Below are 23,693 nucleotides of genomic sequence, written 5' to 3' on the forward strand. Positions count from 1 at the left end.
AATAAGAACCTAAATAGATCTGGCTAATCAGTATACTTATAAGACAAGGATACCCTGCCTCCCCACAGTTAGTTATTTTCTGGTAACAACAAAGACTTTGAAAAAGTTATATAAAAATTCCTAAGCTAGTTGAGAAGTAGAGGTGCACGGATACATTGGTCCAATATTGGATCAGCACTGATATAAAGAAAATTTTCTGTATCGGAAATTGGCCTGATGTGGCTGATAATTTGGCCGATAAATGGCCCATGCACTTGCATAGCTGCAGTGCAGCATGTCAGTGGTTAAGAGCACAGCCTGGCAGCTTGGAGAGCTGTGTCCAGCTGCTAAGTCTGTTGTGGTGGATGGGAAGGGGCCTGGGGGGGCAGATCAAGGTCCCCATGGTGTGGGAGGGATTGGGGCTGGGGCAGGGTGCGGGACAGAGCTGCAGCTAGTCTGGGGGGTGCAGGAGGGAGGGAGGCCCCCGCCACTGTGCACACCCTGGGTGAGGGGGAGGTGTGCCTCGGATCTGCGTGGGACAAGGTGGCTGCCATTGTAGGCTGGGGCTGGGGCTGTGCTGGGCTCTTCCTGGCAGGGGCTGGGCTGGGCTGCACCCGGGCAGACAGTGGTGGCACTGGGAAGAGGGGTTGGTGGGGGCTCTGGGCAATCCTTCTCCCAGCACCGCTGCCACCTGCCCCGAACACAGTCTGGTCCAGCCCTTGCTGGGAAGACTCCAGCACCACCCCAGCTCCAATCCGTAGCTGCAGCCCGCCCCATGGATCCAGGGGCACATGTTCCCCCCCCCGTGCCGTTCTGGGGTGTGTGCAGTGGCAGGAACTGTCCAGATGAGCTGTGGCTCCATCCTGCACCCTGCCAAGGAAGCACCTGCCCCAGCCCCACTTCCTCCCTCACCGCAGAGGCCTTTATCTGCCCCGCCTATGCCCCTTTCTTTCCCCTTCTCCTTCCCCTTTCACCACAACAGACTTACCAGCTGCGTGCAACTTTTCAAGCTGCTTAGCTGCTTATCAGAAATTGGCTATCAGTATCGGCCCTAAAAATCTCTATTGGTGCACCCCTATTGAAAAGTTGATATTAGATATACAAAAAAAAAAGCACCTTTACTTTGCTTTGTTTGTTAGGGAATTTACTGGCATAATTTCATCAGCAAAAAAATCATACTGCACAGTTATGCCAGTAAAACTTGAAGTGTAGAACAGCCACCCAAAAGCCAACAGCAGTAAAGGGCCGTCTTAAACCAGGCCTATGCTTCAAACTTTTGCCAACATGATTTCTCTGTCTGAGATGTGATGTGATTGACATTGCTATGCCAGTAAAAATGCTGTGTGGAAGTTAATATTATATTGACAATATTACGCTTTTGCTCAATGCAACCACTCCAATAACCAGGGGACCATCAAATTCAAGACATAATCTGTATGGAACAGGTTATGAGGAGGGGGACCCAGACTCAATTAGAGGCAAGATCCTGGGAAGGCTGGAATGCAGCATGAAAAACTAAAAGGGTATTTCTCCCCCTACCCTTTAGTGGGGCAGGAGCCTAGAGCCACCAACTGAGAGAGCCCTGCTGGAAGGTATACCCCCCACAGGCTCCTGTGTGGGTTAAGTTGCCTCCTGCCTCCTGACACAATTTCCAGTGGCCTCTAAGAATGTGGGGACCCTGCTGAGACCCAAGTGGCTGTAGATCTTTCTCCACTGCCTCTCAAGGTAGCAGCGACTCTGGGACTTGCCCCTGCTCCCAATTTTGTGTTTATCAGGCCAAATGGTGCTGCAGACGGATGCCTGCAGGTGTGGGCCAAGCCCCAGTGTCACTACTGCGCCACACAGGGCTAGGCTTTCTGCAAGCTTCTGCGCTCACCTGGCACCGATTGATGGCTGATCGAAGCCCCTGCCCCCTGCGGCTCCTCACCCAGGCACCACATAAACTAAATAGAGAAAGGAGGAGGAGGAAAGAAGAGGAAGAGTGCAGCCAGCAGGGAGTGCTGCAGCAGTAGCTGCTAGCCCCTCCCCCCCCTTTCCGGTGCACCCCACAGTCACTACATGGCTCTGCTCTACCCCACTGGCCTGGCCTGAACCCAGTGTCACCACTCGCGCATGGGGTGGGGGGGAGAGGGGCAGCTCTGTGCTGCCACCATCACTGCAAATCATACAGTGTAGACCTAGTGTTATGGTGTAGCACAGACCATGGGTCTCAAACATGTCCCCAATGGCTTCTTGCCCTGACAGGGGGGGTGGGGGGAGTGCTCTCTTTTGGGAAGGCCAGTAGGTGAGGCAGAGACAGTTTTTGAGCCGTGAAGTTTTCAAATCAGTTTCCAGGCCATATTCCCTATCAGCCTCCTAAGACTTAATGGTACTGCTGCTCCCTTCCCATGCTGGGCAGTGGTATTAATGCTCTGGTGGGCTCAATAACTGATTTGCATTTGACACCCCAGGCCTAGACTTATTCTTACAGACCTTGTGCAAAACTCCCACTGAAGATTACAGCTGGGACTGTATATATAAAGTTAATAGCTCTGTGCGAGTAATCACTGCAGACCCTGGTCTTTATCAAGCTATAAGCATTTAGCTAAGGTTTGCCTGATTAAGCATCTATTGCTGACATTGGCCTTATCTACAGTGATGTTAGCGTTTTGGCACAAGGTCTGGTGGCAGGTGCTTCCTAATGCCAAGCCTCCAGGCTGTTTGCATACCCATACTCTTCTGGCAGCGACCCTGCAGCAGCAGTGCCAGGAGAGCAGCGAGTATGCTCTGGGAAGCACCAGCTGCTAAAGGGACTAGTAGAATCAGTAGAAGGCCCTGGGGGGGTGTGTACACCTGCTGCTAGCTGCTGAACAGGAGCTTTTGCACTTGGGGGAAAGGCTGAAACTCTTGTTAGCAAAAAGGGGGTTTCTGTCGGTGCAGAAGAGCCATGAGTGGAGATGCTTTCAAAGTTCTATCAGCTGAATGCTGTAGTGCTGACGAGGCCTTTGCTTACACAGATATACATGGATAATATTTGTTACTTAGAGCAGTCATCACTCCACTTGAACGTGGAGAGTTCAACCAATGGGAAACCAAGGTAAGAAAGATCAGAACTGGGTTCTAACCTTGAAGCTGCTGTAACTTGGCTCAGTGTAGGAAGGTCAGTCTATCTGTAGGCCAAAGGTTAACAGATATTGCGTAGTCCTAGGGAAAGAAAGATTGTCTCTGATTAAGCTCATGATCATGTTGCATAGTGATATTTGTAGGAATGTTGCTGTGATGAAAACTTTAAAAGCCTGAAGATGGATGGATGGATATAAATTATCCAGATATCATAAGTATTAGGTTCCCTGCTTAAGAGCAGGGAGCATGGGCAGACAGCCTGGGCTAGCCCGCTGGAGGGTGGGGACCCCTGCCTGGGTCTACCTGGTGAGGGTAGTACCTGCCAGGCTTCTGCTTTCCCCCTGCTCCCCGATCAAAGGGTGGGGGGCAGCTGCTGCCAGAATGAGGAGGTGGGGTGAGGAAAAAGGTAGTGGCATTGAATTCGTAATAACTTGAACAGGAATAGTCCTTTCTCTGAAGCAAGCATGTATGGAACACAGCACTTTGTAACCTCAAGCACATGACAGAACTAGCAAAAACCTTTGCCTAAGCTAAGATACAGCCCAGTAAAACACAGTAAGAGCACACACAGTGTAGTCTAACTTCAAGTGGAATGTAAGAAATCAAAACAACAAGAGAAAGCCTTGCATAATCCTAGAGGTTGACCCCCCTGGGTTAGACAGTACATTTATATAGGATAGTTGTATAGGGATGATCCTGCTTCTGGTAGGGCGTTGGACTAGATAACCTGTGGAGGTCCCTTCTAGCCCTACTTTTTTATGATTTTATGATTCTCTAGTCTTCAAGACTCGTTTTTCTATTAAAGAGAATTTTGTGGGAAAGTGAAGCTACAGCAATGTGAACCAAGGGCCTCCCTACAGATGCAATTAGGAGCTGCTACTGGTACTCGTCATTTGGAAACACTAGTATAAAAGCGATTGCCATTGTTTTAATCGTCATATAGTCTAGATTAGCTCTTTGCAAGTTGAAAAGTCTTGAGCCCTCTTCCACTATTTTTCACAATAGTGGAGTTACGCTGGTGTTAGGTCAGCAGTGGGAGAATCTCAGAAAATACTGAGTAGACACAGCCTTGCCCAGTCAGATATGGCAAGTTCTTTAATTTCCAGGAGTGTGGAAATTCCTCTTTCTACCAAAGTTTAAAAATGGAAGTGGGAGTTTATTGGTTAATGCTGGACCCCACCCTGTACTTGGGTGATTTTTCATCCTGACAAAAACGCATGCTCACCTCTAGTGCTGTTTGCTCAGGATAATAATTGTAGGAAATCTAATTCTGATCTCACTTATGCTAATACAAAAGAGGAAAAAGGTGCTTGAAACTTGTTGCATAATACTGACATAACACTACTAGGAAGTAAAATCAGAAGTGGTCTCAGTCCTGCAAATGCACTATACTGGAGTTCTGTTGATGTCAAAAAGTCCTGCTCAGGCTTAAGCACTTGCAGGATCGTTGGGCTGTGGTCTACATCAGAGCTGTCCATCTTCTAAGCTGTAGGAGACACCACATTGTGTGGGTCTGCATCACCATGATTCGTGGGGCTACCCACTGCACCATATGCACAAACACCCTGCTTCAATCTTAGCTCCCCAGCCACAGGCATAGCTGGCACCGCAGGATGGACCTCACTACCCTGCCCAACCCCCTAAGGCAGGGGCAGGAACTAGAACGGGTGGGGAAAAAGCGGGCTGGGGGCCAGATGCGGTCTGCCAGGCCATTCTATCTGGCCTGCGGGGCCCCTAAAAATTTAGAAAATATTTATCTGCCCTGGGCTGCCTGTCATGTGGCCCTCAATGGCTTGCCAAAACTCGGTAAGCAGCCCTCTGCCCAAAATAATTGCCCACCCCTGAACTAGAGTCTGGAAGAGAAAGGAGTTCTTGGAGACTCCAGCTGTAGGTGCACCTGCAGCTGGGCCAATGTAGGAAGTGGCAGCTAGATGGGAGCCAAAGGGTTGCAGATTAACTCCTTGTGGGCCCAGTGTAGTCTCCAGGCCACCAGTTGGACAGCCCTAATCTAGATTATGAACTCCCAGTTTTAAACAATTGCATGAGTGTTCTTACTGACACTAAGGGGAGTGCTTGGGCAAGTAACTGCTCCCTAGTGGGAGTAAGGGGTTAACAGTCTGGCCTTCTATGATTTTGCTCTTGCAAGGGCAGCCTTCTGTGTTGTGTTGGGGACTAGTTGCAGATTACATATCTAGGCCTAGAAATAGAAGTACTTTAGTGCACTGTGTGTTGCAAAACAAGTTAAACAATACTGGATCTGCTATTGGATCTGCTAGTGTACTTTAGGCGGAGTGCTGCAGACAGTGAACAGACTGTCTGTTTGCAAAGGTTATTACTTGAGATATGCTTGTGAATAGCAGATTAGGAGATGACATGTAACATGTCCTTTCTTTAGTCTAAAAGTACAAGGTCATGAAATGATCACTTGTGAGACTAGATGCCTTGTGAGACTATGCATATGTGTAATGCTTAAAGGGGAGAAAAAGCTATGTAAAACTAAAGCATAAAATGACTCTAGTCAACTCCTTGCTCTCTCAGTGTGTATGTGGAAATCCATTCTGTGTGTCAGATTCTGAGGTAAGAACCTTGTTTTATCTGTGATTGGCTGCTGTTGACAAGAGGAATGGTTTTTAAGGGGCAGTTCCTTAGTTTAAGTTAAATAACATAGCTCCATTGATTTAAGTGAAACTTCATTGCTTTGTACCAGCTAAGGTGTTGGCTCTGTACAAATAATATTTATTTAACTAGCTGCAACTTGCCATTATCTAGGATCTATAGACTTGCTTGAGATAAATCACATTTTTTTTTCTTTATAGAGAAGGTGGTGAAATGCATTAGAGTTCATGATTTATCTAGCTGCTTTGTTTCTGATCATAAATTTTGCATTGTAAGTAGAACATTTTAGTGCAGGATGCTACCTACATTGATGCTTTTCATACTTTAATTACAGTAAGCAGATTAAATATTTAGATTTCAAGAAATAATTCCTTCTAGTAGCTAAAATTATTGTACACATGAAACTTCCCTTAAGCAGCTACTCAAGAAGACCAGCAGTATGTACCTGCTAAACTGTGGTGGCCTTCTAAAAAAGTAAAATTAAAATAAAAAGTAGCACAGAGCTTCACTTAGTCTGGTTGTGAATGTTACAGATTAAAAAGACTGACAAGGAAGTTTTTTTCCTGCAGACATCTTTGGATATTTTTGAAGGTCGGTATAAAATTGTATGTTTGCTTTGGATATACAATGCTTGAAATCCCATGGTGTCCTGTTTAAAAGAGAAAGCTAGTGTAGCTTAGGTGGCTTTCCTGTTTATTGGCTACACCATTATTAAGATGTAAAGATAAATGAACAGGATAAAAGATTTGTTCATTCAAACAGGTTGTATTTTCTGAATTGTAGTGTATGCTTTAATGAAAAAATGTGCTGGTAGTTTGTTTCCCCATAGAGAGGAAATCTAGCACTTTGTCTCTTCATGCCTTGTATGTGTGATGGCAGCAGGGCCTGTAAACTCAGCAGTGACTCTAAAATTGTCACTCTTGCTCTTAGCCTGTCTTTCAGGAGCTTTGAAAAATTGGTTGCTTGAAATCTAGCCAGGCACTTGTCCAAATGGCTTTGTGGACCAGAGACTTCTTTTTGCATTTTTCTGTCTTGTGTCCTAAAGCAGTAGTGCTCAATTCTTTTTGAACAGAAGGCCACATGGGCAGTGCCCGATCCCTCTTCAGGCTGGCCCCAACTTGGCCGGAGGAGAGGATATGGGGTACTGCCCAGCCCTGCAGAGGGGAGGTGGAGGGGGGAAAGGGTACATGAGCAGCCCCTGAACCAGCTGCCCCAGGAGAGGGTGCATGATCTGACCCCATGGTGAGAAAGCGGTGCAGGCTGGCCCCAACCAAGCTGTGCAGAGGGTAGGGGGAATGGCTCTGCCCCAGTCTGGCCATGTTGGGGGAGGGTTGTAGCCCAGTCCCTACCCAGCCTGCAGATTTAAGATTTTGGCAGCAGGGAGGGGTGGCAGTACTGTCACTGCCCCCTTGATGCCAAATTTCCTGACCTGTGTGGAGCTCTGCAGGCTGGAAGTTGAGCAGTTCTGTTTTAAAGGCTTTTTGCTATATACCATTTGTTGTGGTTTTAGCACCTCATGCTAAAGGAGTTTCTATGCTGCGTTTACCACAGAACATGGGAGTACAATTTCTCTACCTGTATAGTGCAACATGAACATCTTTGGGTAAGCAGTCTTAGTAGATCCCATAAAGTACAGGTTAAATTATTTTCTTTGTAGTAATCAGTGGGATGAAAAATAAAACTGCCAGTTTCTGCTTAATTGAAGATGATGCTGTTCTGCTGCATGGTATGTCTGCCCCTGGTATGACAGAAGGGCCAAGGGAAGGATGCTCAGGACGTTGTGATGTATATCTCTAGAGCTGACATCTTTCTGTGCACCTACCAGGCTTCCCCTTGGAAGCTTGGTGGTTGACATGCAGTGCAGCAACTGGCTCTCTTGACTCTGCCTCTTGTATGCCCCTTATGTTTGTCTTTGGGTGGAGTGAGGAAAGGCATAGAGTGGACATAGATGCTAAGAAATGGCTATAGTAGTTTTTATATAGCAAAGTTGTCTGGGGTTAGGCTTGGGAGAAAAACAGAGTAGCTTCTCTTACAATTCTTCTGCAGTGCAACAAGCTGCTCATTATCTCAGTGGTTGCAGATCCTTCCATGCGCTAATTGTTGCACGCAGGATACCTGTGGCTATTGTAAGCAAGCACCTTAGTGGCCTTTCTTTCACCAGAGCTTCCCCCTCGCATGTTTTCTGTTTAGTTCCCACAGGTGTGCATTCATAGAACTTGGAGGAAAAGATCACAAGAGCTATATTGTGAGATGTCATTTTTAGTGACTTAATCTTAGCAATTACATTTTGTAACTTGATCTCAACATATTGACCAAATATACATCAAGTAACCTGGTCAAAGTTCATATATCCTATGCTAGGATTCATGTTTTTACCTAGGAGATGCTGAATCAAAACTCTGCACTATTATAAAATAAAGGTTTTTTTTTCTTTTTTTAAAATGGATATTATTGCCTATTATATTTATATAAGCACAAGATTTTTTTAATAGCGCTGACATGTCTTTCCCAGCTATTATTCAGTTAATTATTTTCCAGGGGCTATTGCCACTACAAAGATAACAATCCAATCATAGTAATTTAATTAGCAATAGTCATTTACCTAGTATGTGCTTAGGATTTTGTGTCATCATTAACTGTTGCGTATCATGTAATATCTCTCTCTTGCAATTATATTTTCACTTATTCCTAAACTATTAGTTTCCTTTATTATAATATATTGCTCTTTATTGATGTTGTATTACATTTACAGCCAAGTTATATCTCTGTGCCCCATAAAATATACACAAATCACTATGCATCAGGACCTGCTCTAGCTTATTTGACTTGTTCACATTTAAAAAGGTTGTTTCTGATGACCCCTGGAAGAGGTCACCATCCCAGGATGAAGAAAAGACAGAGTCACAAAAGGTCATGCCTAGGAGAGGGGGCTCTGGGAAAAGAACTCGGCCAAGGCCTCTCTCAGACTATGGTCAATTGGCCATCAGGAGTTTCTCAATACCAGAAGATTCCATTGCTATGGAGTCTCAGAAAACAGACTGTGTTGATGGTGAACGGCTGTCTGGATTGGCTTCGGTTGAGTCTACAGTCCAAAGCAGTACAGGAGGCTACCAAAGAGGACGCAAAAGAAGACCCATCTCTGTAATAGGTGGGGTCAGTTTCTATGGGAGCAGCCAAACAGAAGAAATAGAAGGTCTGCTGACACAAGTAAGATATAAGACGTGTTCTCTGCCAACTACTAAAGAGCCTTCCGCTTCCTTGCGTCTGTCTCCAGCTAGACAATAGACTGGGCACTTCCTTTCCTTTCTTCTTTTTACTCACACTGGTATCAGATAATTAAAATTCTACTTTTCTTGCCTCTAATTTTCTGTTAAACTAAAAAAAAAGAAATGAAACTAACTGATCTAGACTTTGGGGTAATCTTGCTTGCCTTTTAACTAAACCTCTCTTTTTTTGGAATGTTGATATTTCTAGTTTAATATGCTCATTTGAGTATAATACCCTCACATGTGTTTTATAATTAATCAACAGCACATAGAATGTATGTTTCAAGTGACTGGTATATATTACCATTTATATATTGTACAATAAAGTATAGAATTTAAGTATATAATTTAAAATGGGGCCTATTAAAATGTGGATGCAAATTGATTGGTGTAGATACAGTAAGTATAATTACATGTATAATCAATTTTAAAATATATTAAAACAGAGCAGAACAGGGTGGCTGATGGGCTTGGTAATAGGAAAAGAAGTCCCTCCAAGTCTAATATTGCCTGTGTTTCAGCAGATAACTGAAGTGGATACAGTCAGATAGCAATGCTATGTAGCCTTTAATAAATGAATTGGTAGTCCCAGTCTCTAGTTGACAGGTACTGAATACAGACTGAATTGATATTGTTGGGTGATTGGAAAGGCCATACCTTTGGAAAATTGAAGGCATCCACCTCTCCCTTAGCTACCATCCTGACTGAATGGAAGTGGTTGAACAAAAAAATTAGTTTTCACAAAGGATTAGGCAGTAATGCTTTAGCTCTGTAATATAAAGAAAAATTCCCGTTGTCCCTAACAAATTATATATATTGTTTAGTTTATAAACTAGTTAACTTTTTTCTTGTTGGCTCTAGATTTTATCAAGTCTGCGTTGTCATTAAACTCAAATTGTAGTTTCTTTTGCAAAGGATCTCTTCCTAAAATTGTTAGGTCTGAAAGTCAGTCTACCTTGAAAAATGTTGCATATATTTTTATACTTGCAACCTCAGGGAGTTTAAGCATTGGTTTGCCATTATTTTTAAATTTGATCGTTGCTGCAGTAAAGACGAAGCATCTATTTTTATCACTGGAAACAAATCACACTGTCCTTTCAAAGTTTTGCAAGGGTGGGTTAAAATGAATGCATTGCTGGAATCCTGGAGTTAAAAAAATTTAAATGGACATCACTACCGTTGACTGGCCTTTGTGGAGTTGATTTAGTTACTGAGGTTCTGAGTTACTGATGCATTGCAGAGTAAAATAAATTTGAGAGAATTAGGTTGTATTAAAATATATGAAGAGATTACTGGTTTTTCAGTCAAGTATTTAATAGCTTAATTGCCAGTTAAAAGATATGAAAAGGGACCGAGTCAGGAACACAAATATTAGAACTATTATAATAGTTTTATTTAATATGATTAAGAATTTATAAGGCCTAGCCTTAACATAGCTGAATTTTTTTTTCTGAACACTTTGAACTTCTAATGGAATACAAAAGTGTTCTGTTAACTCTCTCTTTTCTTTCTGTCTTTGTTTTGTTTAATCTGACAGTTTCGTGTAGGAGGAAAAAAGCTTTCAAGGAATAGTAAATCACATGTTTTGTACCAGAGGGTCAACAAATAGTTGATAGAAAGGACATGGTATTTCAATTTAGCTAATTTAAGTGCCCGAAATGAACTAAGAAGAAATCTAAAGAAGATTTCCTCTAAAATGCATGTGATAGGGATTTACAGTTCAATTTGGAATGAATGCTTAGTGAAGTCTCTTGAGCCTGTTTTAAGAGAGACCAAGTTTGTAAACAGTGATAAATCAGAGCAAATTTGCAAAAAACAATGTAATGCTCATACATATAATAATAATGCATTAAAAATATTGAGTGCTTTAAGTAAAAGAATTAGCCTCCTATTAAATATGGGACTCAATTTTCAATGGACCATAAATGGTATTACTCTGTTTTATGGAATTTAAGGAAAAAAACGGAATTAAGGTTTTTTTGACTTACTTTATAAAATAAGTTTATTTTACTTAGCAGCAGTACATTTATTTGGGGGAAAAAGATCCTGGTAAATTACCATCCCTCCCAGTGGTATAATTTCAGACCTTTCACTTCAGTGTTTCTATTCTGTTGCAAATTTACAGTTGGTTGATACTGCAGTAAGCGATTCTGAAATAAATTAGCTACCAGGTTGTTTATATATGGAATATTGTGAGATGAAGACTATAAAGCAGAGGAATATAGAGCATCATCAGTAACTGTAGCTGAACATTATAGCATGTTTAACATTGCAGAGAACCTTAGTGCTATTATATATTAACTATGACACTTTGTATGGAATGTGCTGTTCAGTCACTGTAAAAGTTGCTTGAACGAGGGGTTCTTATTTCTTTTAGTGTTAGCTTGAGAGCGTAAGTAAACCTTATTTTATAACCTCTACCTAGGTTTGGCTTAATGATAATTTTAGTAATAATAATAGATTTGTTTTTCTCTCTGTAGCCAGTAACACGGCCACCTGTACCAGCACACCAGGTTCCCCCATATAAAGCTGTTTCAGCCAGGTTCCGGCCCTTCACCTTTTCACAAAGTACCCCTATTGGGCTGGATCGAGTTGGACGAAGGCAGCAAATGAGAACATTTAATGGTAAGTTGTGTAGATCTTTTCCAGTGAGCTTAATCAGTGCCTTAGATTGTGGTATAAAATATAGAAGCAAATAGTTCAATTCTGATAAAATTGCTCTATTTTGCATCTTCTTGTTAGGTGCTTTTCCTGCCACCTCAACACATTTGTTTTGCACATCCACTGCATGCTTAATTGATGCATGTTACCCTGTTGTATCACTTTGTAGTCCTATTCTAACTACTATACAGATACAATTCACACTAACATCTTTGAGTTTGTGTAATCCAGGGGTCAGCAACCCTGGCCCGTGTTCCAGAGTGTGGCATGTGAAGCTGTTTTGCTCAGCACATTGCAGCTGGCCCAGGCTCTGAGCAGGCCCCTGCCTCTGGCCACGAAGCCCTGCCTGCTCACAGCAGCCAGCGGGGAGGCTGCAAGCAGCTGCACCATGGTCTGTCGAGCCCTGGCTTGGCTCGTTGTTAGTGGCATGCTTGGGGTGGATGGCTGGGAAGGGGTCAAGGCTGTGCTGTCACAACAAGGATCAGGCCCTCGTGGCTCCCCTGCCATCCACCCTTGGCATACCAACATCTTACAAGTTGAGGTTGTGGGGTTTCTTGGTAGTCTGCTGAAAAACGTTGCTGAACCCTGGTCTAATCATATCTAAAGTGCATTAATTTATACTTGAACTAAAGCATGGGTGTCAAATGTGTGGCCAGCAGGCCAGATATGGCCATTTCATCCAGGTCTTTGGGCTACAGGGGGGGGAGCGGCATGGGATAGGACATGCAGCCTGCCACAGAATTCAGGACCCTGAGACCTGATGAGCATGGTCATTGGTGGCAGGGGGGAAGAGCGAGGGATGCATAGATACAGCCCTTGCTTCCCCTGTGGTTCCTGGACCCCCACTGCTGCCTATGGGGGTTGCCAGACCATTGCCAGACATACTGCTGCCACTGGCCACAGATCTGGCCTGGGAGATCTATTTTCCAGATCTGGCCCAGGGTGCAGGATGAGCTTGACACACCTGAACTGAGGCCTCTTTAATTCTGAATGAGTGTCCACACAGAGGTTTAATGTGCTTTCATTACAATTCACACTTTCAGGGAGTTTGTTTAACTTGCCACGTAGAAAAGGCGAGTGTCACTGAAGAACTTATTCTGGAGATTTGTATGAGATTTACACTTGTTTCTACCAAAAATAAATATAGTCCATTATATTGGCCCAGGTTTATGTTTACATGAAGTACAAAGCCTTAGAAATAACTGTTAAATCAAATGCAAGTTTTCAAGCAGTCTGTTTTATCTGTCCCTTTCATTTGGCCCCTATGCTTTTCTCCCATCTACTTACGGTTAGTATTTCCTTGCCAGCTTATCTTGAGTTAATAGCAAGGAATATCCAACATTAGCTCCTACTCATGAATCATTGTTTGGCAGGAGATGTTAGAAAAAGATTGGTCGATGCCATCTGTCTTCTTTCACGTACTTGAGAGCATCTTCTGAGCAGTTACTCATGTTTCATTATCAGAGGTATAAGTAGCTAAAGTGCATTCTTCACTTCAGACCCCTTCACTTCAGTAATGAAAAGTGTACCTGCCACAAACTGTACACATGGAGTAAGTAGACTTGAAGAGGGACTGAGGAGGAAAACCATGTCAAATTGAAAATTTAGCATATTAATAAAACAATTTTTGAGTGTATTTGGTGTAGATTCATAGAGTTCCAAGTCAAACACAAATGCATTATCTTAGATCTGATGGTATTTAAACACTTTATTCTGAAATCTTCAGAAAACAGTTGCTGATATGTTATAGGAGCCAGTCTTCCTTAGATCAATACCTGTGCTCCTTGAATCACAGGCTGTGAATTACTGACTTCATTATTGAGATTATCTGTCTCTTTCTCTTAATCCTGTGTTAATTTGTTAAAACTTTGGAGACTTTTTTTAAGGATAGAAGAATCTAAAAACACTTGAAAATAAAAAAGGATGTGGAAGTGGGTTCTAGCTTTCACTTCAATACACTGTTGACTTCAGATACTAACCTAGATTAAAGATCTGATTCTGCCACCTTTACTAAGATTAAGCAGTATCTTACTGAATGAGCAGAACTATTGATTCCAGGAGAACTACTGGCAGAATTTAATATGAATCCATTATGAGGTCAGATGGAAAATCAGATCCCTAAGTATCATAAAGTGTTGTTGGGTTTTTTTAAGTTATGCATTCCGTTTCATCTTTGGGAATAGCATAAATATGACACTAGTTAACCAAAACAGCTACCTTATGCTAGTTCTTTCACCTTCCTTCAACTTTAGAATGATTTGAGGTTTTTAAACATCAGTCTTGCAGTTACAGATTATGAAAGCAAGAATTTCTGCCATTCGTGAAAAAGTAAAATCAAAGTAATGCTGATTATGCCTCCGTGTCACTGTAGCAAGCTAGTTTTAATAGCCAAAACAATTGTGAATGAAAGCTCCTTAAATCAAAGCCCTGAAGCAGAGTGGGCAGAAAATAATAAGATAAGAACTCTGTATCAATGCTTTCTTAGTTACAGAAAAGTTTCATCATGCATTGCCTAATATAAAACCATAGATACAGTGTCCTCCCACTGACAAGCTGTCTTTTTAGTACTCTTGTTTTGCACATGGCAGAAGCAGATTTGATGCTTTTGACAGGGGTAGCAGGAGATTGTTCGGGGGATTTAGATTCAGTATATAGAACTTCTCAACAGTACTGAACAATTTTGACTTTGGAGTTACGGTTAAGTCTGTTTGAAGTCTCTGGACACTGAAGTCAGTCTCTGTTCGTTCTGCAGAGGTGTAACAACCCTGGAAGCAGGACTGGCAGTCATGGTAGATGTAGTCTAGGGTCCCCTGTTAAGTGGGTGTCCAAGCTGCTGCCCTGATCACTGACCCCACCTTGCACTACTGCTGTTTTGTATAGGTCTATACTATCTGAGGGCACCTACATACAAGCAGCAAGGCTGCTCCAACACATTGTAATTACAGCATGTTAGAGCAGACTCCATTAATTGAGTCTGCTAGAGCATGGTAATTACCATGCTCCAATGGACTCCAGCATCTCGTGTATCAGTATCCCTGCAGTGAAAAATGGCGGTGGGGGCACTTTAACTAAAGCTAGTAAAAGCACCCCTGCTGCCACTTTTAAGCACAGGGACACTGATGCACAAGACACTCTGGGCACTTTTTAATTACTGTGGCTCTGAGAGCTGCTTTAAATTAAAGCACCCCCCCACACACACACTTGTGGAGCACATGTATAAATACCCTGAGTGCCTTTCAGTAGAGTGCAAGGCAAAGAGACTACCATCCATCTTGTGTTGCTTGTTCTTTCATCCTCTCCCTGTGGGAGTTGGGGGGAGGGAGAGGTGAGTGCAATGGTATGTTTTGTTTTGATAGGGTTTTGTATTTCCTTGGGGGATTGAGTGGTCTTGTTATATGGCAAGGTTTATATTAGAAAAGAAGGAAAAAACATTTGTTTATGTCAGAGAAGATGAGGTCAAAGAAGGGCAAGAAACATTTCAAGTGGAAGGTAGTGAAGTTTGTGAGGATCCTTACCTCTTCAAGGAGTTCATTCTGTGGTCTCAGACTATCCCCTGAGACACTTGTCTCCCAAGTGCTTGACCTTTGTTGTAGGAAGTTCTGTTACACCAGAGGAGTGAAGTTGTGGGCATCCCAGAACTTCAGAAAGTCTTTTGTATGTCCTGGGTTTGAGCCTTGGAGCATCTTGATATACGAACAGAGACAGTGAATTTGACTGAGATTTCTTTGTGAAGGCAGTGTGGACTAAACTGCTTTGATTTGCTTGTGGTAGCTTTTGTTGATGAGGAAACATGCAGCAGTGTTCTGTACTAGCTGAGCTTTCATGTATAGGGCCCATTGCATATTGCTTTCCTATAGTGCAGCTGAAAAGAGATGAAGGTACGAATAACTGGGTCTTGGCCATTTTCTCCTGGGATCTGGCATACTTCCCTGGCCAATCAGGAATAATGGAAAATGTTGCTCATGAATGTTTATATGTAATAGCTTAACATGGGGGTTCTCAACCTTTTAGGCTCAGGTAGGGTTACCATATTTCCAGTTCCAAAAAAGAGGACACCTGTCATGGGGGGGAAATGGGGGGAGAAATATGTTGGTGAGGGGGGACAGTGACATGCCAGTGCCCTGCATCTGCCCATTCTGTTGCCCCTCACTGACAACTCACCCTCCCCACAGTCCTGCTGCTCCCCCTCACCCTGGACCCATAGACCCCAGCCCTGCCAGCGGCCCTCACTCCCAAACAGCAGTACCCTGCCCTCCACCTCTTGTTGGTGCCCCTCACTCCTGACCCGCAGCCCCCTAGTGCTTCCAGTGCCCTGCACACTCAACCCAGTCACCCACCTGGTCCCCTGTGCCACTCACTTCCAACCCTCAGCCCCTGCTCCCCCCACCCCCCAGTCCTGCTGGTGCCCCTCACTCCCAACCATTGCAGTCCTCTTAAAAAAAGAGGTGTACGCACAGTAGAAGCTAGGGATGGTCCTCAAGCACAACTATACAACAGTGGCCAGCATTTGTAGGGAAATGATCAGGAAAGCCAAAGCAGCGACGGAGTTTACGTTAGCTATTGGAGTCAAGGACAGTAAGAAGTCCTTCTTTAGGTATGTAGGCAGTCAAAGGAAAGCAAATGGAAGTGTGGGACCCCTGCTTAACACCTTGGGGCAGTTGGTAACTGACATTCATGAAAAAACTGAACTCCTGAATGCCCACTTTGCTTTGGTATTTCACTGGACCATGGGGAAAGTCAAGTGAGATAAGGTTCATAGGGGATATGCCGTGACTGACGGCCTCCCCACTGTGGATGCTGAGTGGCTGCAATACTAACTAGAAAAGCTAGACATTTACAAGTCAGCAGGACCAGATGGACTTCATCCAAAAGTGCTGAAGGAGCTGGCTGAGGTCATCACAGAACCCCTGGTAAAGCTCTTTCAGAATTCATGGTGCACAGGGAAGATCCCTGAGGATTAGAAGAGGGCCAACATTGTACCCATCTTCAAGAAGGGAAAGAGGGAGGACCCAGGCAACAATAGGCCAATCAGCCTAACCTCCATCCCAGGGAAAATCCTGGAAAAACTCATTGAAGAATCTATGTGCGATACGCTTGCAGAAAGTAAGATTCTGAACAACCGTCAGCATGGCTTTGTCATGGATAGGTTTTGTCTTACCAATTTCATCTCCTACCACCAGGTCTCTTGCCACCTGGACACGGGAGACATGGTAGACATTATATACCTAGACTTCCAAAAGGCTTTTGATCTCATGATATCCTTGTGGGAAAACTGGAAGACTGTGGGCTGAGCTGCTCAACAGTTCAGCGGGTGGGAAACTGGCTAAAGGGTAGGACCCAGAGAGTTCTCAGGAATGGATCTGTGTTGTCCTGGCACAGAGTGGCCAGTGCTGTCCCTCAGGGGTCTGTGCTTGGACCAGTGCTTTTCAACATCTTTCTCAATGATTTGGATGGGGGAGTGAAAAGCTCTCTGGCCAAGTTTGTGAACGACACCAAGTTATGGGGCAGTGTGGTCACGCTAGAAGATAGGTTGCAGTTACAGGCAGACCTGGACAGGCTCAAGAGTTGGCCGACCAGAACCAGATGAAATTTAACACTTCCAAGTGTAAGGTGCTCCATCTGGGGGCAAACAACCCTTAACATACATATACGGGCTCAGTGGTGACAGCTTGACTTGCACCACGGCCAAAAGGGACCTAGGGGTAATCATAGAATCATAGAAGTAGGGTCGGAAGGGACCTTGTAGATCTTCAAGTCCGACCCCCTCCCTGGGCAGGAGGGAAACTGGGCTCAAGTGACCCCAGCCAGGTAGGCATCGAGCCGCTTCTTAAAGACCCCCGAGGTAGGAGCCAGCACCACTTCCCTTGGAAGTTGGTTCCAGATCCTAGCCACCCTAACTGTGAAGTAGTTCTTATGCATGTCTAATCTGAACCTACTCTCCAACATCTTGTGGCCATTATTCCTTGTTATCCCGGGGGGCGCTAAGGGAAACAAGGTCTCCCCCAAACCCTTCTGGTCCCCCCCTAGTGAGTTTATAGACGGTCACAAGGTCCCCCCAAGGTAATGATTGACCATCACATGAATATGAGCTGTCAGTGCGAGGCGCTGCCCATTCTGGGCAAACAGCATGTTGGCATGCATCAACCGATACATCTCATGAAAACACTAAAGAAGTGATACTCCCGCTGTACTCAGCACTGGTGAGACCACAATTGGAGTACTGTGTCCAGTTCTGGGCACTGCACTTCAATAAGGACATGGAAAAACTTGAGAGGGTCCAGAAAAGAGCCACCCGTATGATCAGGGATTTGCAAGGCAAGCCATACGAGTAAAGGCTGAGGGATCTGGGCCTAAAGAAGCCTAAAGAAGAGAAGGTTGAGAGGGGCCTTGATAGCGGCTTACCGCTATATCAGAGGAGTGCATCAGGAACAACTGTTCCCCTGGGCAAGTGCAGGACCAATGGATGCAAACTCTTGGAAGGCTGCTTCAGGCTTAATACCAAGAAAAACTTTTTCACAGTCAGGGTGTTCAAACTGTGGAATAAACTCCTTCCAGCAGTGGTGTAGTCACCTACCCTGGAGGTTTTCAAGAAGAGGCAAGACAGTCACCTCACTGGTCACCTAACCCCAGTTGTCTTCCTGCCAGGAGGGGGAGGGGGAGTGGGGGCTGGACCCAGTGATCTGCAAGGTTCCTTCCAGCCCCTAACAATCTATGAATCTATGAAATAATCACTCCCATCACTCTGTTGGCAACACTCCTACCAATGCAGCCCAGTATGCCATTAGCCTTCTTTGCAACAAGGGAACGCTGTTGGCTCATATTCAGCTTATTGTCCACTGTAACCTCCATGTCCTTTTTTGCAGAGCTGCTGCTTGGCCAGTTGGTCCCCAGCCTGTACTGGTGCATGGGATTGTTCTGTCCTCAGCGCAGGACTTTGCACTTGTCCTTATTGAACCTCTTGACACTTATTTGGTCCAGTCCTCCAGTCTGTCAAGGTCTCTCTGAATTCTAGCCCTACCCTCCAGCATATCTATTATTCCCCCAAGCTTGGTATAATCTGCAGATTTACTGAGGGTACGCTCCATCCCATCTTCCAGGTTGTAATGAGGATATTGAAGAAAACCAGCACCAGGACCAACCCTAGGGCACTCCACTTGATACCGGCTGCCAACTAGACATTGAGTCATTGACTACTGCCCTGTGACCCCAATGATCCAGTCAGTCTTCCATCCAACCCATACTTCCTTAGCTTGCTTAGCTTCTTTAGCTAAGGTTTCTTGCTTACTCATTTATAGTACATTTATTATGATGATTTAAAGTCTCTGCTGTGACTTTCAAGCTGACAGCTGAAGTAAAGCCAAATCTCCTGAGCCTTTGGAGGCAGACCTGAAGCTGAGAGAAATCCCTTCCCTTAAAAAAAACAAAAACAAAAAAAAACTGGTTCTAAAGCTCAAGGCCTGAGTATAGCCTAATATGCTGAGAACATTTTCATTTCTGTATTTAAATGACTACTGGGGCAGCACTTATGTTTTGTCTATCTTCCTGGATGCTGTATAAAGCAGGATGGATTGATTCAAATCACCAAGTGGAAAACCTTATTTAAATCAGTTATTTTAAACAGCTTTCCCCTCACCCCCTCCATTTTTCAGTGTTTTTCTAAGAAAGGTGCTTTTTGATTGGTTGATAAGACTATTACAATAAAGTTACAACTAATATGGCCTTTTCACCAAATGTTGTGCATTTTACTGCCTCAGAGAGTACATTATAATTGCTTTTGTTTATGTAATTATTTATCTGAATATTTTCAGATTCTTATTAATTTTATTTGTTAATGTGATGGAAAATGGTAAGTGATGTATTGCTGTTTACTAGAATATTAATTTTTTGCTCCTGATTTGCATCTGGCAGCTTCATTAGGATTTAATTAAACAAAAGACAGATTAGACCAGTGGTTGGCAACCTTTTGCCATCACAGGCCAGAGCTTGTGTCCCAGTATCCTTGCAGGCCAGAAGTCCCCTCCCTTCCCCAGTCCCAAGCAGCCAGTTGCTGGATTCTGAGACTCTGCAACTCCACAGCAGAGGGGAACACTTGCAAGGGAATGAGCAGTATGGTGCAGCTTTGTGATGCTGATATAGCCTTACTACATTGGACCTCTGTGGGCTGAATCCGACCTCTTTGTGGGTCATTTCCAGCCTGCAGGCCATAAGTTGCTGACCCATGGTATAGAACAGGTATATTTATTTTGAACAGGTATATTTAAAAAGAGAGAGAAACTCTATAAGCCCTGCTCAGGTGCCAGTGCCAAGTTACATGCTCTCATTGTGCCTCTATCCAACCTGAGCCTTCCTTCATACAACCTCATGCATGCCAGTGACATCACTTAAATTTTTCTATATCTGATTAGGCACTCTTTTAATTTTGTCCCCACAGACCTTGACCCACTATTGCTTCTCAGCATTATTCTCTGTGAGCCAGACAGGGGTCAGGCCCCTGTTTGTGCTTTGTGTCAAGACAGAGACACTTGAGAATTTTCCTAGTCTCATCTTTTGTGGCCAACAGCAACTCCAGCAGGTGTTTTGGGTTCCCTGGTCAGCACAGTCCATTGTTCAGTTTTTCTGGAATAAACATTTTTCAGAATTTCCCATCAACAGAAGATGTAACAAGTCTGATTTTTCTACTGAGCTGTAAGGAAAAAAAATAATTGGAATACGATAATTTGCATATAGTGCAAATTCCTATTATTCACCAACTCTGTACATGAATTCTCTAGTCACCAATTCTAGAACTGAGCCTTTGAATGATTTAAATACAGGAAGTTTTCTGCAGATGCCTTGTTTTTTCGTTGTTTATTGATTTATATTTCAAGATGTGCTATGATATCTTTATGTTAATATGCTATATATGTTTTTTATGATTATACTATAGCTTATTGAAACTCTGCTTATCTAGTAAATCTTTTCCAGCAGGGGCTAATGGGGCAGTTCAGTAATTCAGAAGAGAGAGGTGTATTTTTCATCTCCACTGGTTGCCTTCAAAGTGCAGCAGAGCCTGGACTTTATAAAAAAAGGCAGCATTAATATTGCAATGCAATGTTTGCCTTTTCATTCGGTTTCTGAAGCAGTGCTATAGGAAACCATGTGATTTTAGTGGGTGTTGGGATATTGCTGTGTGCATAGTGCCTCAAGGGCTTTCTGAGCATGTCACTGGAGAAATCAGTCCCTAGTTAAAGGACTGACACCGCTAAATAACATTATTTCCATATAGATAGTGAGAACTTCTCTGTGTAGGATTTTCGAGACGATAGCAATACAGTGCTGTGACTTCAAAATATTTGGAGGAGGGGTGCAACTTTTATTTTCTGTTTTTGTACTAGCTTGTAAAACATTACTAATACAAATGCAGGTTGCTTAAATGTGCTGTGACAGAGGCAAGTCTTGCTTTTGCTTCCAGGCTGTGGAACTTGTGTGGAAAAATTAGCTGATGCCTTGGCTTGGGCTACAATGTGGCGATATCTACTTGTGACCTAACACATGTAACAGAATTTCATTGTGAAGTAACAGCAGTCTTAAATAGCTAGGTAGACACACCTTTGGGGCACGTAACACCTTACATTCTGGAAAAATATTATAAATGCACAGTGTGTTGCAAAGCAGAATCATTTTTTGTACATGGCAAGGAGAAATCCCAGCTCCCACTTTTCATTTAACAGTCTTTTCCTGGGAAGTGGAGTAATTTGAATTTAGATTGAAACTCTAATTCACATTTAGCTGCTTTAATTAAAAGTAGCCAATGTACTCTTTGGCACTGAAAGCACTTAGAAACATTCCTCCTTGCAGTGTTATTAACTACAGTGTTGTAGACTGTAAGTACATTAGGATTGAACACTTTATATACAGGTTTTGTTTCTTTTCTGTTACTTCCTCCCTAAGGGTACCCCATGATGTCACTGAAGCACTAAACTCACAGCTACACTGAAGGGTGAGTGAGCTGTCAGTTTCTAAGTAGGCTCTGGCCTGATCTGCACATACTGAAGCTCAAAGCAATGAATAAGCTGTTTCTGCATTTTCAGTAGCTCAAAGCCTTTGTGGTTCTCCGGGAACCTTTGAGGACTGAGCTTCACCATTTAAAGGCCAGTCCCCTGCTCTGTATGTTGTTTTGGAAGGCAGCATGGTAGCCAGGGGGGAAATGGCACGGTTTTGGAGTCTGGAGAGCCTTCAGATGGGCATGTGTGAGTAGAAGATGCATTCTATTTATTCTTTTTGGTTTAAGATTAGTAACTGCTACAGTCACTAGGCTTGATTCTGTTCATACTTGTTTTGTTGTAAACAACGTTGCTTCTGCTGTGTTCAACAGTCACACCAGTGTAAAGCCAGTGTGCGTCAGAATAAGGCCCACATTGCCTTTTAAGTTTCTGCAGTCTCCTTTTTTACTACAGAGATAGCTCATTGGTATCTGTAGTGTGTTTACTTCTGTCAGTAAACACTGGAAGAATGGATGCTGAGAAGAGATGACTGATTTTTGTTTGAGATTTACCTATCAAGACACTGAAAGTTTCTTGACTAGGGAGCAATAACAAGCAGTTACCAGACCCAAACTTGTGTTTAATTTTTTATCTTTAGTTCAGTAGTTTGGAGTATTTGCATCTACTGGCTCTGCCATAAAAAAACAGCAGTCAGTAGTGATATTACAATGTGGCTTGCAAAAATTAGCTTCAGGATAAAACTTGCTCTGATACCTTAGGCTAAGGGCTGATTTTCATTTATTATTTATTCACAAGTTTTTAAGAAAGCAATTCCAGTAAATTTTACATTATAGGAGTAACTATTTTAAAGGTTTCTCTGTGTTTTAACCCTGTGACTAAGAAATCTTAATTTTCTAAACAGGAAAGTTGTAGCCTTTCTGGCTAGTGCTCTGATGATATTAATATAAGTGAGGAGTTTGAAAAGTTGGGATTGGCACAGTTATCATGCTTTATTACACCAAAGCTAGGGGCAACGTTTTGAAGAAAAAAAATCAGCAAGAAAATGTTTTAGCTGATCCCTGCATCCTTTAGCCTTGTTCTTGAAAAGATAGTGTCTGCATAATAAAAACTGCAAACAGTAGTAGAGATGCATCACTAGTCACAAAGTGACTGTTGCTAGTATAGACAGGGCTCAGGTGCTTTTACCACTGCATCATGAAAACCGTAGAGGGCTAGAGATGCTTGGTTCTTGTAGAGATATAAGGGGCAAGGAGTCATTTCCTTTCCACTCATGCACCCCCAGTCAAAGGCAAGGAACGTTCACAGTCCCTGTGATCACACACGAGTAGGGGCAGGGAGCAGTACATGTAGATTCAGTGAGAGACAGAGCTCTTGACTTGCTGCCTTGTCTGACCAGTCAGTGGACACAGCAGGCTACGAAGTGCAGCAGGCACATTCTTTCATGCATGCCTGAGAACTTGAGGTGGGATTATGCTTTCTGTGACACAGTCCCTCCTGGTGCTCACTCAGTAGCATTACAGTCCAGTGCAAGGACTTTACTATTAGCAGCTTACTTAGAAAAAGGGTTGTGGCTTGTTTATCAAATGAAATATGTTACTAGTATTGTGTATGTGACAAAGTATAATCCTGGTAGAATTTAATGGCTTAGTGTATTTGACCCAACTTCCAACGAGAAGCTCAAAATACACATGAGCTTTCTGAATGTAACACTTGTTTCTCTAGCACTCTCTCAAAGCCCTCTCCACACTATAGACCTGACTTCTTCCTTGCCCCTATCTGGTTGGTTCAGTCTCTGCCCCCTTCACTTGCACAGATCCTAGGTTCATATATGTGACATTATGATGGAGAAAAGGGTGGATGATCCAAACAGTAATCTGTTTTGACAGATTTTTGAAGATAAAAGGCTTCACAGCTCTTTAACAACGTGAAGAGACTTTATCATTTACATCCACCTGCATCCAATTTGAAGTGTCTTTACATTGCCAGAGATGTGTTAGGCAGCATTAGTGTAAACGAGAATCAGGCTGCAAGCCAGTGGGCTAACTAACCAGCCCCTGTACCAAAGACCATTCACCAGCCACAGGAT

General features: G+C 43.3%; 1 protein-coding gene across 5 annotated transcripts in view; it reads left to right on the forward strand.

Moving 5' to 3' along the window:
* SPATA13 (spermatogenesis associated 13) overlaps positions 1-23,693 on the forward strand; it is a 129,792-nt gene that overhangs the window by 80,717 nt on the left and 25,382 nt on the right. For 4 of the 5 annotated variants that reach the window (XM_019497354.2, XM_014595937.3, XM_014595938.3 and 1 more), the window contains 2 exons: positions 8,542-8,904; positions 11,444-11,588. In XM_019497354.2, coding sequence (XP_019352899.1) covers positions 8,542-8,904; positions 11,444-11,588 — 508 coding nt within the window. Of the gene's footprint in view, positions 1-8,541; positions 8,905-11,443; positions 11,589-21,647; positions 21,854-23,693 lie in introns of those variants that run through there. The other variant, XM_014595939.3, reaches the window with a different exon arrangement.

The sequence above is a fragment of the Alligator mississippiensis genome, chromosome 1, assembly GCF_030867095.1.
Source record: "Alligator mississippiensis isolate rAllMis1 chromosome 1, rAllMis1, whole genome shotgun sequence".
Lineage (NCBI taxonomy): Eukaryota > Metazoa > Chordata > Crocodylia > Alligatoridae > Alligator > Alligator mississippiensis.